The sequence below is a fragment of the Oncorhynchus mykiss genome, chromosome 17, assembly GCF_013265735.2.
Source record: "Oncorhynchus mykiss isolate Arlee chromosome 17, USDA_OmykA_1.1, whole genome shotgun sequence".
NCBI lineage: Eukaryota > Metazoa > Chordata > Actinopteri > Salmoniformes > Salmonidae > Oncorhynchus > Oncorhynchus mykiss.
The window spans coordinates 95,095,746-95,114,190 of NC_048581.1; the positions used below are offsets into that span (position 1 = coordinate 95,095,746).

At 47.5% G+C, this 18,445-nt stretch overlaps 1 protein-coding gene across 1 annotated transcript in view; it reads left to right on the plus strand.

The window, feature by feature from the left end:
* The window catches only part of znf831 (zinc finger protein 831), a 64,789-nt gene that overhangs the window by 30,526 nt on the left and 15,818 nt on the right, over positions 1 to 18,445 (plus strand). The window contains exon 3 of the mRNA XM_036948449.1: positions 11,547 to 17,940. Within this exon, the coding sequence (XP_036804344.1) occupies positions 11,595 to 17,940 (6,346 nt within the window). The 5' untranslated portion in view covers positions 11,547 to 11,594. The remainder of the gene's footprint in view (positions 1 to 11,546; positions 17,941 to 18,445) is intronic.

Genomic DNA, 18,445 nt, shown 5'->3' on the forward strand with positions numbered 1-18,445 from the left:
AACCCTTAGTCAGGTGTTAGCCTATTCAGGATAATCCCCAGGTTCTCATGCCTTATTGCTTAAATGGACGGGGAGGACCTGATCCTCGATCAGCACTCCTAATCTGAGACGCTTGCTACATACAAACCGCTCCAAAGCCCAGTATCAGAAAAGCATAGAGGGATGGAGAATTGAACAGAGCTGGAACATAAGAACAAGAAAAAGCTCAGGCAGGTTCATAGCGTCAGAGAAACAGAGTAGAACAGTATAGAAGTGGTGTAGTAACAGTAGTGTAGTAGACAGGTAGCAGTATAGTAGTGGTCTAGTAACAGTAGTGCTGCTATGGTGACCAGTGAGCTGAGATAAGGCGGGACTTTACCTAGCAAAGACTTATAGATGACCTGGAGCCTGTGGGTTTGGCGACGAATATGAAGCGATTGCCAGCCAACGAGAGCATACAGGTCGCAGTGGTGGGTAGTGTATGGGGCTTTGGTTACAAAATGGATGGCACTGTGATAGACTGCACCCAATTTGCTGAGTAGAGTGTTGGAGGCTATTTTGTAAATGACATCGCCGAAGTCAAGGATCAGCAGGATAGTTAGTTTTAGGAGGGTATGTTTGGCATCATGAGGGAAGGATGCTTTGTTGCAAAATAGGAAGTCGATTCTAGATATAATTTTGGATTGGAGATGCATAATGTGAGTCTGGAAGGAGAGTTTACAGTCAAGCCAGACACCTAGGTATTTGTAGTTATCCACGTATTTTAAGTCAGAGCCGTCCAGAGTAGTGATGCTGGATTGAGGGGCAGGTGCGGGCAATGATCGGTTGAACAGCATGCATTTAGTTTTATTTGCGTTTAAGAGCAGTTGGAGGCCACGGAAGGAGTGGTGTATGGCATTGAAGCTCGTCTGGAGGTTAGTTAACACAGTGTCCAAAGAAGGGCCAGAAGTATACAGAATGGTGTCGTCTGCGTAGATGTGGATCAGAGAATCACCAGCAGCAAGAGCGACATCATTGATGTATACAGAGAAGAGAGTCGGCCCGAGAATTGAACCCTGTGGCACCCCCATAGAGACTGCCAGAGGTCTGGACAACAGGCCCTCCGACTTGACACACTGAGCTCTATCAGAGTAGTAGTTGGTGAACCAGGCGAGGCAATCATTTGAGAAACCAAGGCTGTTGAGTCTGCCAGTAAGAATGTGGTGATTGACAGAGTCGAAAGCCTTGGCCAGGTCGATGAATACAGCTGCACTGTAATGTCTCTTATCGATGGCGGTTATGATATCGTTAAGGACCTTGAGTGTGGCTGAGGTAAACCCATGACCAGCTCGGAAACCAGATTGCATAGCAGAGAAGGTATGGTGGGATTCAAAATGGTCGGTAATCTGTTTGTTAACTTGGCTTTCGAAGACCTTAGAAAGGCAGGGTAGGATAGATATAGGTCTGTAGCAGTTTGGGTTTAAAGTGTCTCCCCCTTTGAAGAGGGGGATGACAGCGGCAGCTTTCCAATCTTTGGGAATCTCAGAAGATACGAAAGAGAGGTTGAACAGGATAGTAATAGGAGTTGCAACAATTTCGGCATATAATTTTAGAAAGAAAGAGTACAGATTGTCTAGCACAGCTGATTTGTAGGGGTCCAGATTTTGCCGCTCTTTCAGAACATCAGCTATCTGGATATGGATGAAGGAGAAATGGTGGGGGCTTGGGTGGGTTGCTGTGTAGGGTACCGGGCAGTTGAACAGGGTAGGGGTAGCCAGGTGGAAAGCGTGGCCAGCCGTAGAGAAACGCTTATTGAAATTCTCAATTATAGTGGATTTGTCGGTTGTAACAGTGTTTCCTAGCCTCAGAGCAGTGGGTAGCTGGGATGAGGTGCTCTAATTCTCCATGGACTTTACAGTGTCCCAGAACTTTTTTGAGTTTGTACTGCAGGATGCAAATTTCTGTTTGAAAAAGCTAGCCTTAGCTTTCCTAACTGCCTGTGTATATTGGTTCCTGACTTCCCTGAAAAGTTGCATATCACGGGGGCTATTCGATGCTAATGCAGAACGCCACAGGATGTTTTGGTGATGGTCAAGGGCAGACAGGTCTGGAGTGAACCAAGGGCTATATCTATTCCTGGTTCTACATTTTTTGAATGGGGCATGCCTATTTAAGATGGTGAGGAAGCCACTTTTAAAGAATAACCAGGCATCCTCTACTGTCGGGATGAGGTCAATGTCATTCCAGGTAGATTAGAAAGGCCTGCTCGCAGAAGTGTTTTAGGGAGCGTTTGACAGTGATGAGTGGTGGTCGTTTGCTCGCAGACCCCTTACGGATGCAGGCAATGAGGCAGTGATCGCTGAGATCTTGGTTGAAAACAGCAGAGGTGTATTTTTTTGGAGGGTGAGTTAGTTAGGATGATATCTATGAGGGTGCCCGTGTTTATGGATTTGGGGTTATATCTGGTAGGTTCATTGATAAATTGTGTGAGATTGAGGGCATCAAGCTTAGATTGTAGGATGGCCGGGGTGTTAAGCATGTCCCAGTTTAGGTCAAGATAGATAGGGGGCAATCAGATCACATACGGTGTCGAGGGCACAGCTGGGGGCAGAGGGAGGTCAATAGCAAGCGGCAATGGTGAGAGACTTGTTTCTGGAACGGTTCATTTTTAGAAGAAGTAGAAGCTTAAATGGTTTAGGTACAGACCTGGATAGTAAGACAGAACTCTGCAGGTTATCTTTGCAGTAAATTGCTAGTAAATAGTTAGGAATGGAAATTTCAAGGTTTTTGTTGGTCTTCCTAAGCCAGGATTCAGACACGGCTGGGACATCCGGATTGGTGGAGTGTGCTAGGGCAGTGAACAAAACAAACTTAGGGAGGAGGCTTCTAATGTTAACATGCATGAAACCAAGGCTTTTACGGTTGCAGAAGTCAACAAATGAGAGTGCCTGGGGGATGGGAGGGGAGGTAGACACTGCAGGGCCTGGATTAACCTCTACATCACCAGAGGAACAGAGGAGGAGTAGGATAAGGGTACGGCTAAAGGCTAACAGAACTGGACGCCTAGTACGTTCAGAACAGAGTAAAAGGAGCAGATTTCTGGGCACGGTAGAATATCTTCAAGGCATAATGTACAGACAAAGGTATAGTAGGATGTGAATACAGTGGGGGTAAACCTGTGCATATAATGATAATGAAAGAGATATTGTCTCTAGAAATAGCATTTAAACCAGGTGATGTCACTGCGTGTGTGGGAGGTGGAACTAAATTGTTAGCCGAGGCGTGTTGAGCAGTGCTAGAGGCTCTACTGTGAAATAAAACAGTAGTTACAAACCAGAACAGCAATCGACACGGCATGGTGACGTTAGGGAAAGGCATGCGTAGCCAGCCGGGTGATCATACAAGTCCAGTGTGAGGCTTCAGGCAGCGGCTCGGGGATAGCAGGCTAACAGAAAGGCCTTAGAGGGATGACGCGACAGCGGACGGATCAGCAGGGCTCCGTGTGGTAAACCAGGCCAATTGGCAAAATATGTATAGAGGCCGAAGAAATATGTCCGAAGGGCCTCTTAAGCCAGCAGTCCAATGTGCTTTAGATAGCTAGCAGGCCGCAGATTAGCGGCTGTGCGTTCAGGGGTCGTTAGCTGCTATAATTCCAGGGGCATAAAAAACAAAAAAAATCATAATAAAAAATAGAAATAGGTTCAGAGCTTGCGGTAGGAATCCGGAGATATGGAGAAGAATAAGTCCGACTAGCTCTGGTTTGAGTCGCGCTGTACAGACTGGCGAGAGTTGTCCGGGATAAAGGTAGCTGATGACCGCTAGCAAAGGATAGCTGACTGCATTTGAATGCATTCGATGGGCCTCGTAAGCCAACAGTTCGTTGTGCTCTAGACAGCTAGCATTCAGGGGACTTTAGCGGCGATGGTCGGAAGGTTCTAGGTTCAGAGCTTGCGATAGGAATCCGGGGATATGGAGAGAAAAATAGGTCTGGTATGCTCTGGTTGAATCGCGTTGTTCAAACTGGCGAGACCTTTCCGAGCTAGAGGTTAGCTGATGACCGTTAGCTGGCTAGTTAGCTGGCTAGTTGATGTTGGAGAGATTACAGTAATAGAGGCAAAGAAAAGTAATTTAGAGAAAAAGCAGCTCCATACCACATTGGCTGAGGCGGGTTGCAGGAGAGTATTTTGAAGTAAGGATTTAGAAAAATATAAAAAGATATGCAAAGAAAAATATAGAAAAATATATATACATGGGACACGACAAGACGAAGGACAAATACGTCTGACTGCTACGCCATCTTGGATAGTAAGGCGTCCATCTATGAGGCGTCCACCCTTCCATCTATAAGTCTTTGCTAGGTAAAGCCCCACCTTATCTCAGCTCACTGGTCACCATAGCAGCACCCAGCCGTAGCACGCGCTCCAGCAGGTATATCTCACCGGTCACCCCCAAAACCAATTCTTACTTCGGCAGCCTTTCCTTCCAGTTCTCTGCTGCCAGTGACTAGAACAAATTGCAAAAATCACTGAAGCTTGAGACCCATATCTCCCTCACTAACTTTAAGCCCATCCAAATACCTCATCCCCATACTGTTATTTATTTTCTTGTTCCTTTGCAACCCAGTGTCTCTACTTGCACATTCATCTTCTGCACATCTATCACTCCAGTGTTTAATTGTTAAATTGTAATTACTTCGCCACCATAGGCTATTTATTGCCTTACCTCCCAAATCTCACTACATTTGCACACACTGCATTTTTCTATTGTATTATTGACTATGTTTGTTAACTCTGTGCTGTTGTTTGTGTCGCACTGCTTTGCTTATCTTGGCCAAGTCACAGTTGTAAATGAGAACTTGTTCTCAACTAGCCTACCTGGTTAAATAGGTTAAATAAAATAAAATAAAAACCTCTTAAGGATCCACCCCTTTTTTTCAATTTTCTCCTAAAATGACATACCCAAATCTAACTGCCTGTAGCTCAGCACCTAAAATGACATACCCAAATCTAACTGCCTGTAGCTCAGGACCTAAAATGACATACCCAAATCTAACTGCCTGTAGCTCAGGCCCTGAAGAAAGGGTATGCATATTCTTGGTACCATTTGAAAGGAAACACTTTGAAATTTATGGAAATGAGAAATGAATGCAGGAGAGTATAACACATGATATCTGGTAAAATATAATACAAAGACTGCCCAAAGGTGCCTAGTTGGTTTATTCATGCATTTTCAAGTTAATAACTGCACTCTCCTCAAGTAATTACGTAGTATTCTTTCACTGTAATAGCTACTGTATATTGGACAGTGCAGTTACATTAACAAGAATTTAAGCTTTCTGCCAATATCAGATATGTCTATGTCCTGGGAAATGTTCTTGTTACTTACAACCTCATGATAATCTCATTAGCCTACATAAACTCAACCATCCCGCGGGAGCCACACCAATCCTTTAACAGTATATGATGGTGAGTTGAGAATACAATCAAAAATCCTCTTAGAATAATTTGCAATTGACAGCCCCAATTAAAAAATTAAACATTGTCAGTTCGTTACATAATTTGTCGCAAGAATTCTCCGATATTAAAATGGGGTCATGAACCCCTGCTCTAGGGTGAGTCAAGCTCTTATTGATCGCTCTCTCTCTCTAGGGTGAGTCAAGCTCTTATTGATCTCTCTCTCTATCCCGTGGTAGATGGCGCCTCATCTGCACAAAAGCCCACCATTCAGTCCCATGGAATCTGTTTTTCATCAATATAGCAAAGCAGCACACTGAACATCCCCTGTCTCTCTTTCTCTCTCTCTCTTTCTCTTTAGGGTGAGTCATGCTCTCTCTCTCTTTCTCTTTCTCTTTCTCTTTAGGGTGAGTCACACTCCTACCTCTCTCTCCCTCTCTCTCTCTCTCTCTCTCTCTCTCTCTCTCTCTCTCTTTCTCTTTCTCTCTAGGGTGAGTCACGCTTTTACCCCTCTCTCTCTCTCTCTCTCTCTTTCTCTTTCTCTCTAGGGTGAGTCATGCTTTTACCCCTCTCTCTCTCTCTCTCTCTCTCTCTCTCTCTCTCTCTCTCTCTCTACGGTGAGTCACATTCTTATCGACCTCTCTATCGCTCTCTCTCTGTCTCTCTCAATTCAACTCAATTCAAGGGGTTTTATTGGAATGATAAACATGTGTTAACATTGCCAAAGCAAGTGAAGTAGATAATATACAAAAGTGAAATAAGCAATAAAAATGAACAGTAAACATTACACTCAATGAAGTTCCAAAAGAATAAAGACATTTCAAATGTCATATTATGTCTATGTACAGTGTTGTAAAGATGTACAAATGGTTAAAGTACAAAAGGGAAAATAAATAACATAAATGTGGGTTGTATTTACACGGCTGTTTGTTCTTCACTGGTTGCCCTTTTCTTGTGGCAACAGGTCACATCTTGCTGCTGTGATGGCACACTGGAATTTCACCCAGTAGATATGGGAGTTTATCAAAATTGGGTTTGTTTCAGAATTATTTTGGGCTCTGTGTAATCTGAGGGAAATATGTATCTCGAATATGGTCATACATTTGGCAGGAGGTTAGGAAGTGCAGCTCAGTTTCCACCTCATTTTGTGGACAGTGTGTACATAGCCTGTCTTCTCTTGAGAGTCATGTCTGCCTACGGCAGCCTTTCTCAATAGCAAGGCTCTGCTCACTGAGTCTGTACATAGTCAAAGCTTTCCTTAAGTTTGGGTTAGTCACATTGGTCAGGTATTCTGCCACTGTGTACTCTCTGTTTAGGGCCAAATAGCATTCTAGTTTGCTCAGTTTTTTGTTAATTCCTTCCAATGTGTCAAGTAATTCTCTTTTTGTTTTCTCATGATTTGTTTGGGTCTAATTGTGCTGCTGTCCTGCTGTGTTTGTGAACAGAGCCCCAGGACCAGCTTGCTTAGGGGACTGTTATCCAGGTTCATCTCTCTGTAGGTGATGGCTTTGTTATGGAAGGTTTGGGAATCGCTTACTTTTAGGTAGTTGTAGAATTTAACGGCTCTTTTCTGGATTTTGATAATTAGCGGGTATCGGCTCTGTATGCATTATTTGGTGTTTTACATTGTACACGGAGGATATTTTTGCAGAACTCTGCATGCAGAGTCTCAATTTGGTATTTGTCCCATTTTGTGAAGTCTTGGTTTGTGAGCGGACCCCAGACCTCACAACCATAAAGGGCAATGGGTTCTATAACTGATTCAAGTATTTTTTGCCAGATCCTAATTGGTATGTCGATTTTTATGTTACTTTTGATGGCATAGAATGTCCTTCATGCCTTGTCTCTCAGATCGTTCACAGTTTTGTGGAAGTTACCTGTGGCGCTGATGTGGCCATGGTATGCATCGTTTTTTGTGTGCTCTTGGGCAACGGTGTCTAGTTGGAATTTGTATTTGTGGTCCTGGAGACTGGACCTTTTTTGGAACACAATTATTTATTTTTTTATCTTACTGAGGTTTGCTGTCAGGGCCCAGGTCTGACAGAATCTGTGCAGAAGATCTAGGTGCTGCTGTAGGCTCTCCTTGGTTTAAAAATAATAATACTTTTTTTTAAACCTTTATTTAAGTAGGCAAGTCAGTTAAGAACAAATTCTTACTTACAATGACAGCCTAGGAACAGTGGGTTAACTGCCTTGTTCCGGGTCAGAACGACACATTTGTACCTGGTCAGCCCTGGGATTTGATCATGCAACCTTTCAGTTACTCGCCCAATGCTCAAACCACGCCCGAAATGATTGATTTCCCCCTCCAGGATGGAGAAGCTGTCTTCATTAAAGTATGGGGATTCTAGTGGGGGGATGTAGGTAGCACACAGGAGGACATTTTCCTCTGTTAAGATCATTTCCTTTTGAATTTCTAGTCAAAAAAAATCCTATTTTCATTAATTTAATAGAGTGCGTTAGGGCTGCTCTATACCAAATTAGCATAATTTCTTCCCTGTTTCACACTTGGTAGTTTTGTGGATGGGACTACCAGCTCTCTGTAACTTAGAGGACAAGCAGTGGGTCCATCTCCTCTATACCATGTTTCTTGTAGGATGACAATGTCTGTATTTCCGATTTCTTTGATGAAGTCCAGGTTCCTGCTCTTTAGGCAAAGGCAGATGACCTCAGGCCTTGGATATTCCAGGAAGAGATAATGAAGGCTTTGTGTTCCATAAAGTGTCCAATGTTGTTGGTCGTGTGGTTTGGCCTCAGACCAGTAAGTGTGAGCAGAGCCTGCTGAGCATCTGTTACTTGCCATTGGCTTGGGCTACCTGTCTTCTATAGGTGGACCTGGTCATAGAGGCTGTTCTAGTCCAGGGTGGAGTGGTGGGCACTGCTGTCTATTGGTGGACCTGGTCATAGAGGCTGTTCAAGTCCAGGGTGGAGTGGTGGGCACTGCTGTCTATAGGTGGACCTGGTCATAGAGGCTGTTCTAGTCCAGGGTGGAGTGGTGGGCACTGCTGTCTATAGGTGGACCTGGTCATAGAGGCTGTTCTAGTCCAGGGTGGAGTGGTGGGCACTGCTGTCTATAGGTGGACCTGGTCATAGAGGCTGTTCAAGTCCAGGGTGGAGTGGTGGGCACTGCTGTCTATAGGTGGACCTGGTCATAGAGGCTGTTCTAGTCCAGGGTGGAGTGGTGGGCACTGCTGTCTATAGGTGGACCTGGTCATAGAGGCTGTTCAAGTCCAGGGTGGAGTGGTGGGCACTGCTGCCTTGTATAGGTGGACCTGGTCATAAAGTCCAGGGTGGAGTGGTGGGCACTGCTGTCTTGTAGAGGTGGACCTGGTCATAGAGGCTGTTCAAGTCCAGGGTGGAGTGGTGGGCACTGCTGCTTTGTATAGGTGGACCTGGTCATAGAGGCTGTTCTAGTCCAGGGTGGAGTGGTGGGCACTGCTGCCTTGTAGAGTTGGATCTGGTCGTTAAGGCTGTTCTATTCCATGATGGAGTGGTTGGCCAGGAAAACATTTGGTTTTGAGGCACAGTCACAGGAAATACTTGCTTTTTATGGTAGCAGGGTGGAGATAACCACTTGTGCATTGGGGAAAGTAGAAGAAGCTTTTTCAATCACTCCCTTCAGTGCTGTGCTCTCAGGTCATTTGTGCCTGTGTGTACAGTGCCTTGCGAAAGTATTCGGCCCCCTTGAACTTTGCGACCTTTTTCCACATTTCAGGCTTCAAACATAAGGATATAAAACTGTATTTTTTTGTGAAGAATCAACAACAAGTGCGACACAATCATGAAGTGGAACGACATTTATTGGATATTTCAAACTTTTTTAACAAATCAAAAACTGAAAAATTGGGCGTGCAAAATTATTCAGCCCCTTTACTTTCAGTGCAGCAAACTCTCTCCAGAAGTTCAGTGAGGATCTCTGAATGATCCAATGTTGACCTAAATGACTAATGATGATAAATACAATCCACCTGTGTGTAATCAAGTCTCTGTATAAATGCACCTGCACTGTGATAGTCTCAGAGGTCCGTTAAAAGCGCAAAGAGCATCATGAAGAACAAGGAACACACCAGGCAGGTCCGAGATACTGTTGTGAAGAAGTTTAAAGCCGGATTTGGATACAAAAAGATTTCCCAAGCTTTAAACATCCCAAGGAGCACTGTGCAAGCGATAATATTGAAATGGAAGGAGTATCAGACCACTGCAAATCTACCAAGACCTGGCCGTCCCTCTAAACTTTCAGCTCATACAAGGAGAAGACTGATCAGAGATGCAGCCAAGAGGCCCATGATCACTCTGGATGAACTGCAGAGATCTACAGCTGAGGTGGGAGACTCTGTCCATAGGACAACAATCAGTCGTATATTGCACAAATCTGGCCTTTATGGAAGAGTGGCAAGAAGAAAGGCATTTCTTAAAGATATCCATAAAAAGTGTCGGTTAAAGTTTGCCACAAGCCACCTGGGAGACACACCAAACATGTGGAAGAAGGTGCTCTGGTCAGATGAAACCAAAATTGAACTTTTTGGCAACAATGCAAAACGTTATGTTTGGCGTAAAAACAACACAGCTGAACACACCATCCCCACTGTCAAACATGGTGGTGGCAGCATCATGGTTTGGGCCTGCTTTTCTTCAGCAGGGACAGGGAAGATGGTTAAAATTGATGGGAAGATGGATGGAGCCAAATACAGGACCATTCTGGAAGAATGATGGAGTCTGCAAAAGACCTGAGACTGGGACGGAGATTTGTCTTCCAACAAGACAATGATCCAAAACATAAAGCAAAATCTACAATGGAATGGTTCAAAAATAAACATATCCAGGTGTTAGAATGGCCAAGTCAAAGTCCAGACCTGAATCCAATCGAGAATCTGTGGAAAGAACTGAAAACTGCTGTTCACAAATGCTCTCCATCCAACCTCACTGAGCTCGAGCTGTTTTGCAAGGAGGAATGGGAAAAAATGTCAGTCTCTCGATGTGCAAAACTGATAGAGACATACCCCAAGCGACTTACAGCTGTAATCGCAGCAAAAGGTGGCGCTACAAAGTATTAACTTAAGGGGGCTTAATAATTTTGCACGCCCAATTTTTCAGTTTTGGATTTTTTTTTAAAGTTTGAAATATCCAATAAATGTCGTTCCACTTCATGATTGTGTCCCACTTGATGTTGATTCTTCACAAAAAAATACAGTTTTATATCTTTATGTTTGAAGCCTGAAATGTGGCAAAAGGTCGCAAAGTTCAAGGGGGCCGAATACTTTCGCAAGGCACTGTATTATTTTATTGCTGGGTGACCCTAGTTGGTCCTCACTCAGAAAGAAGGTCTAGGGCACGCTGGGCGTTTGGACACACTGAGTTTGGACACATGTTTTCTTGTATATATTTCCAGTTTGAGTCCATAAGGAGTACAATCTGTGTCTTGTGTTTGTCCTCAGTGGGTGTGTGTGTGTGGGGGGGGGCTATCAGGGTGGTTGACTCTCTGTGTCTTGGGTGAGTCATGCTCTTACCTCGCTCTCTCTCTCTGTCTCAAACTCTCTCTCTCATTCTCTCTCTCTCGTTCTCTTTCTTTCTCTTTCTCTCTCACTCTCATTCTCTCTCTCGTTCTTTTTTTTTCTCTCTCTCTTTCATTCTCGCTCTCTCTCATTCTCTCTCTCTAGTGGTCTGTTCTTCTCCCCTTTCTCTCTCTCTCTCTCTCTCATTCTCATTCTCTCTCTCTCTCTCGTTCTCTTTCTTTCTCTCTCACTCACATTCTCTCTCTCTCAATCTCATTCTCTCTCTCTCATTCTCTTCTCTCTCTCTGCTCTGCATGGGATTTCATCTCCATCTATCTGTATATTCCACACCACTCTCTTCAGAAAATGATGTCCCCTTTAATTGTTGACATAGTAAGCTAGCAGCTAGCCAGTTGCAGCACTCCTTTTCAGACACCTTAGAGTTGATCCTGGTTAGCCAATGCATCTTGTTATGCTGGCTACAGGGTTACGCTGCGACTCTGGACAGCATGAGTGTAGTTATTCTAACATGCTGGTTGGTCAGTCAGCCAGCCAACCAGTAAGCCAGTTATGCTGTGATCTTGGTAATCATCCGTAGAATGCTGAGTAGATCCTGTGATCCTGAAAACTGTTTCTTTTCCAGGTAATTAAACAACAGACCTTGTGTCAGAACATTGGCAGTGCTGTTACCATGGAGACTGGCAAGCGAGGCTTGGTGAATGTGATAGCGCCTGGCAGCAGCTCCGTGTCAGAGCAGAGAGAGAACAGCATCAACAACAGCATGCCACTCCGGGCTCCTCTAACCACCTTGTTCCTCCACACAGTGCCAGGCCTTTCTTCACACCCCCAGGCTCAGCCAGCTGCCTCCTTGGACTCCACGACCCTTCGTCTGTCCATCCCTCAGCAGGGCTCCACAGACTCCCCACCCTTCCTGACTCTCCACCTACCAGCCAGGCTGCAGCTGCACCAGCAGGCCCCACAATCAGGCCTGGGGGCGCATGTGTCCCTGAGGGCCTCTGTGTCTGCAGCCAGACCCTCTAGGTCCGCTGGGAAGCACCTGTGTCCTCACTGTGGCCGGGACTGCATGAAGCCCAGTGTCCTGGAGAAACACCTGCGCTGCCACACCGGGGAGCGGCCCTACCCCTGCACCACCTGCGGCATCTCTTTCAAGACCCAGAGCAACCTCTACAAGCACCGCCGCACACAGGCCCACGCACGCCTCAGCTCCGGGTCAGGGCAGAGGTCGCTCGGATCTCTGGGCAGTTTACAAGGTCACTCCTCCCTGAGCAGCATGGACACTCTGCAGGGACACCAAGCAAGTCTGCAAGGTCACTCATCCCTGGGATCGATGGACAGTCTGGGCAGTCTACAGGGCCATTCCTCAGTGAGCAGCTTGGACAGTCTACAGGGCTATTCCTCCCTGGGCAGTCAGGACAGTCTGCAGGGACATCGTCTGCAAGGTCACCAGGACAGTGTATTCAGTTTACAGGGTTCCAGGGATACCCTCACCTCCAGCCCCTCTCTAGATACCCTCAGCCAGGACCCAGGTAGTCTGGAGAATGGCAGCTCTCTCTCTGCTACCACCACCACCCTCTCCCCCAGCCCTGGCCAGAGGAGTGGGACAGAAACAGGTAGAGACACAGACAGAGACACAGGCTGGGCCCTGCAGCAGGCTGGGTTAGAGGGTCTCCTCCTGGCTGCTGGGGGGAACCAGAGTATAGAGTTATCCAAGAGGAGGAGAGAAGCGGAGGATACGAGGGATGAACTGAGAGAGAGCAGGAAGGATAAAGATAGAGAGAAGTCAGTGTTGACCCTGTCCCGCCACCTCCCGCTGCGGAGACAGCAGGCTGCCATCTTGTCTCAGTGGGAGGGTTCTCTGGCTAGGGGGATGGCCCAGAACCAAGACAACTTCCTGTCTAGAGGGAAGTCCCAGAGCCACGACAGCACAGACTCCGGCTACAGCGAGACCTCCAGCCCTGGGTCTGGACCATACAACCCTGGGTCTGGCCTACACAACCACAACCCTGGGTCTGGACCACACAACCCTGGGTCTGGACTACACAACCACAATCCTGTGTCTGGACTACACAACCCTGGGTCTGGACTACACAACCACAACCCTGGGTCTGGACCACAAAGCCACAACCCTGGGTCTGGACCCCACAACTCTGGGTCTGGACCACACAACCCTGGGTCTGGACCACACAAAAACAACCCTGGGTCTGGACCACACAGCCCTGGGTCTGGACCACACAACCATGGGTCTGGACTACACAACCACAGCATGGAGTCAGTGGCAGAGTCTAGTATGGAGATACACGACCAGCAGGACACCTTCCACACACAGCCTGACCAAACTAACACCACACACACACATACACTCACACAGCCTTCACACACACCCACACAGCTAAACGCCACACACACACCCACACAGCCAGAACTCACCGTGTCTCAGCCCAGGAGCACAGTTTCAGTCCAGGCACAGCAGAGTCTTGAAGAGAGAATCTCCAAGCTGATCTCAGAGAACGATGCAGTGGTGGAGGACAAACACCTGAACACAGTCCGACCCAGGAAGACCCTCCTGTCCAAACAGGGCAGCATCGACCTGCCAATGCCCTACACCTACAAAGATTCCTTCCACTTCGATATGAAGACCAGCAACAGGCCTCCTACAGCCAGCGCTGGGATGGCCTGGCAGAGAGGGGACAGGGGAGGAGGGTGGCCAGGTCTGTATAGTTCGGTACCTACCCAGACCTCCACCAGCCTGGAGCAGGGGCATCATGCCCCCCTGACCCGCAGTAGCTCCCTGCCCCACTGTGTGGGCCTTCAGGGTACAGTCAGAGCCAGCTCGGCCTCTCCGCACAACCCCCATCCTCACCAAAGAGACTGGCTATACCTGGGCCGTAAGGGCAGCTCTGGACTACTTTACCCTGTAGGCTTTGCCACCAAGTCTGTTGACCGTCGCGCATCAGGCCACCGCATGCTGGTCAGACAGGCGGCCGTGGACAACCTCCCGACGGACGGACCATTGACATTAGCAGCCGGCGACAATGTCATTCCCTGCGGTCTTGGCTCAGATGGAGACGGAGGCGTGGATGGAGAGCTGAGTAGAAAGAGTCGTAGGAAGAAGTCCCAGAAGTTTGCCTATAGTAAGTGGTACAAGTATGGAGGAGGAGGAGGGACGTTCACAAAGCTCTACAGCCCAGAGAAGGCAGCTGATCCTGGTATGTTGAAGGCTAAAAGGTCATTAGCTGGTCTGGAGCCAGAGAGGGTCCTGGTGGTTCAGAGAGGCCCAGCAGTAAGCAGAGACCTGGTGACATCACTGGTCTCAAGTAGTGCCACTGTGTGTCTTCCATCCTGTCTCCAAGACAACCTTTCACCTGTCAATCATGTCCACTCATGTCGAATACCCAGTCATCTCCATACTACACCCACTTCCTGTCTCACACCCAGTCATCTCCATACCACACACACATCCTGTCTCACACCGAGCCATCTCCATACCACACACACTTCCTGTCTCACACCGAGTCATCTCCATACCACACCCACTTCCTGTCTCACACCCAGTCATCTCCATACCACACCCACTTCCTGTCTCAAACCCAGTCATCTCCATACCACACCCACTTCCTGTCTCACACCTAGTCATCTTCATACCAGACCCACTTCCTCTCTCAAACATCCCCTCCAGAGAACCCAGTCAGTCTCAAAAGCATCGTTTTTTAACAGGACTGACTGTGTGTCTATGACAGTGACCCACCAGGAGAAACACACCAACTGTGTGTCTCAACGATGTGGAAGCCATGTTCCCTCAGAGAGGAAGAAGCAGAAGATTGAGAATAACGTCTGTCTTCTGGAGGGAGGAGGAGGCCTACACAGCAGCAGTAAACTGAACCAACTCCCATCCTCAGTCAGAGGTGGGATAGCCAAGCCCTCCTCCTCCTCTGATTCAGCCAAGACCAGTTTCCTCCCTAAGTACCAGTTGAGGCTTCCTACAGACTCAGGGCCTACGGGCCTCACCCAAACACAACCTAGAGGCCCTGTCAGGGTTTCATCAGTCACAGGCGTAGGACAGGGTCAGGGCAGGTTTGCTACACCTGTGACAGCTCTAGATCAAAGCCAGTCTGCTACACCTGTGACAGCTCTAGATCAAAGCCAGTCTGCTTCACCTGTGACAGCTCTAGTTCAAAGCCAGTCTGCTACACCTGTGACAGCTCTAGATCAAAGCCAGTCTGCTTCACCTGTGACAGCTCTAGTTCAAAGCCAGTCTGCTTCACCTGTGACAGCTCTAGTTCAAAGCCAGTCTGCTACACCTGTGGCAGCTCTAGATCAAAGCCAGTCTGCTACACCTGTGACAGCTCTAGATCAAAGCCAGTCTGCTACACCTGTGACAGCTCTAGATCAAAGCCAGTCTGCTACACCTGTGACAGCTCTAGTTCAAAGCCAGTCTGCTACACCTGTGACAGCTCTAGATCAAAGCCAGTTTGCTACACCTGTGACAGCTCTAGATCAAAGCCAGTCTGCTACACCTGTGACAGCTCTAGATCAAAGCCAGTCTGCTTCACCTGTGACAGCTCTAGATCAAAGCCAGTCTGCTACACCTGTGACAGCTCTAGATCAAAGCCAGTTTGCCACCATCACAGCCACAGCGGAGAAGCAATCTGCCACAGCACCCACAGCCTTAGTACAGAGCATGCCCTGGAAAACATCAGTACATGGTCAGTGCCCTACAGCCAACACCACTTCCACAACAACCCTCCACCCTGCTCTCACAGTAGCAGACCATGTCAACCCTCTAACTTATGTTACAACAGAGGTCAACCCTCCGTGTCATACGATAGCAGCTTTAGCATGCCATACCATACCATTCACTAAAACACAGTCATCACCATACCATACATCAGTAGCATACCCTGCTATTCCATTCACTGTTAGTCACAGCAGCCAGTCAGAGGGTCAGAAAGTGTTCCACGTGAGGACAGCGGACCTCCACATCTGTCTCCAGCTCATCTCAGACGAACAGCTGGCGCTCATACAGCCTCAGATAGAACGACAGGATACGACATCAGAGCCTCAGATAGAGAAACAGGATATGACATCAGAGACAGGGCCTTCTCATGGTGGCGTCCATGGAGCGGTGGATCCAGTAGGAACCACAATGAAAAAGGAAGCGCTCCAAACCAGCTCATTTATTCTACCTGACGCTGAAACACAGGGGGGGACAGTGAAGGATGTAACACACAGGAGGACAGCAAAGCATGTGACACAGGAAGTCACTGGAACTTTGGATCCAGTAGAACCTTCTTCATCACAACATGAGAACAACAGAGGTTTCTCTGGCGATAAAGAGTGGCAGCATTCAGCAGCAGTATGTTGTCATGACCTGGACCATCCCTCAACAGACACCCTCTGTAGTCCTGGAACTCCTCTCACTCAGACGGACAGATCAGACATGACGGAAGCTGCTCCTCTAACCAACACAGAGCAGCAACTGTCTCGTAATGGCTATGTTTCACTTGAACCACCTGACCCAGGACTATCTTTCCAGAACCACCCAGACACCAACACCGTCCTAGAGACTACAGGACTATCTTTCCAGAACCACCCAGACACCAACACCGTCCTAGAGACTACAGGACTATCTTTCCAGAACCACCCAGACACCAACACCTTCCTAGAGACTACAGGACTATCTTTCCAGAACCACCCAGACACCAACACCGTCCTAGAGACTACAGGAGTATTTCCTCAGAACCACCCAGACTCCAACACCTTCCTAGATACTACAGGGCTATATCCTCAGAACCACCCAGATTCTGTCAACATGACTCCAGCTCTGCCTCACAACCAGGGTGCCCAGTCTAGAACTCTCCAGAACCACCCAGACACCAACACGGTCACAATGCTTCTTCAGAACCACATAGATACTAGCAACGTGACTCCAGCTCTGCCTCACAACCGGGGTGCCCAGTCTAGAACTCTCCAGAACCACCCAGACACCAACACAGTCACAATGCTTCTTCAGAACCACATAGACACTAGCAACATGACTCCAGCTCTGCCTCACAACCGGGGTGCCCAGTCTAGTACTCTCCAGAACCACCCAGACACCAACACGGTCACAATGCTTCTTCAGAACCACATAGACACTAGCAACGTGACTCCAGCTCTGCCTCACAACCTTGGTGCCCAGTCTAGAACTCTCCAGAACCACCCAGACACCAACACAGTCACAATGCTTCTTCAGAACCACATAGACACTAGCAATGTGGCTCCAGTCAGTCTATCTCTGCCTCTATTTCTCCCACCGAGGGCACCAGGTGGTGTAGCTTCTGCCTCTCTGGGAGGTGTGGAATCAGCCAGGAGTCAGACAGACAGAGGAGAAGAACAAGGCCTTCCTCTGCACCTCCTCCTTTCTTCAGACAGGACAGTCAGTGAAGTGGTCAGCCCCTCTCATCAGGGCTGGTCTGAACAGGGCATCAGTGAAGTAGTCAGCACCTCTCATCAGGTCTGGTCTGAACAGGGCCTTGATACCACTGAGAACAATGTTGTCATCCTCCCTAGCAACGCTGTTTCGTCTCTCTACAATCATGTCTGGGACAGTCCTGGGGAACCCAACTCAGCTGGAACACTCTGTACTGGGCTGCCAGCTGGAGAACCCAACTCAGCTGGACCACTGGTCTGTACTGGGCTGCCAGCTGGAGAACCCAACTCAGCTGGAATACTGGTCTGTACTGGGCTGCCAGCTGGAGAACCCAACTCAGCTGGAATACTGGTCTGTACTGGGCTGCCAGCTGGAGAACCCAACTCAGCTGGAACACTGGTCTGTACTGGGCTGCCAGCTGGAGAACCCAACTCAGCTGGAACACTGGTCTGTACTGGACTGCTAGCTGGAGAACCCAACTCAGCTGGACCACTGGTCTGTACTGGGCTGCCAGCTGGAGAACCCAATTCACCTGGACCACTGGTCTGTACTGGGCTGCCAGCTGGGGAAGCCAACTCACCTGCAGTCAACCACAGCCTCACAGCAGGTAGGAACACCTCTTATTCATTAGTATGTTCTAATGTAACACTGATTCCTGGTCAAGTCTAATATTAATTTTGTAAATGTAATATTATTGTCAATACTATTGTGAACTGTGAAGACATTTCTGAAATCTTTGTTTGTGCCACAAGGTGTCAGTAAGATATCGTGGTTCCTTTCAGATCCTCTCTAGATGTTATCAAATGTTCTCAGATGGGCATTTCCATGTAAAAGGTCCCATCAGAATCAACAAAACACAACCATGTTAAAGTAAAGACCCCTGCCAATTCATATAAAACCTTATTAGATTTGGATAAATGTTTTACCTTCTGTAAGTTTAAGAAAATTTGCTGTGTTCCTTGTCATTCCATTACCAAAAACCCCCATATCTTTAAGATATTGTCTCGTTGCTCTCCCTCATGAGGTGGGAGGATAATGAAAATTTACAGAAGGTGCAGGCAATGGTAGACCTACCAATTAGTTAAAGTGATTTTACTGATATACATGTTGTT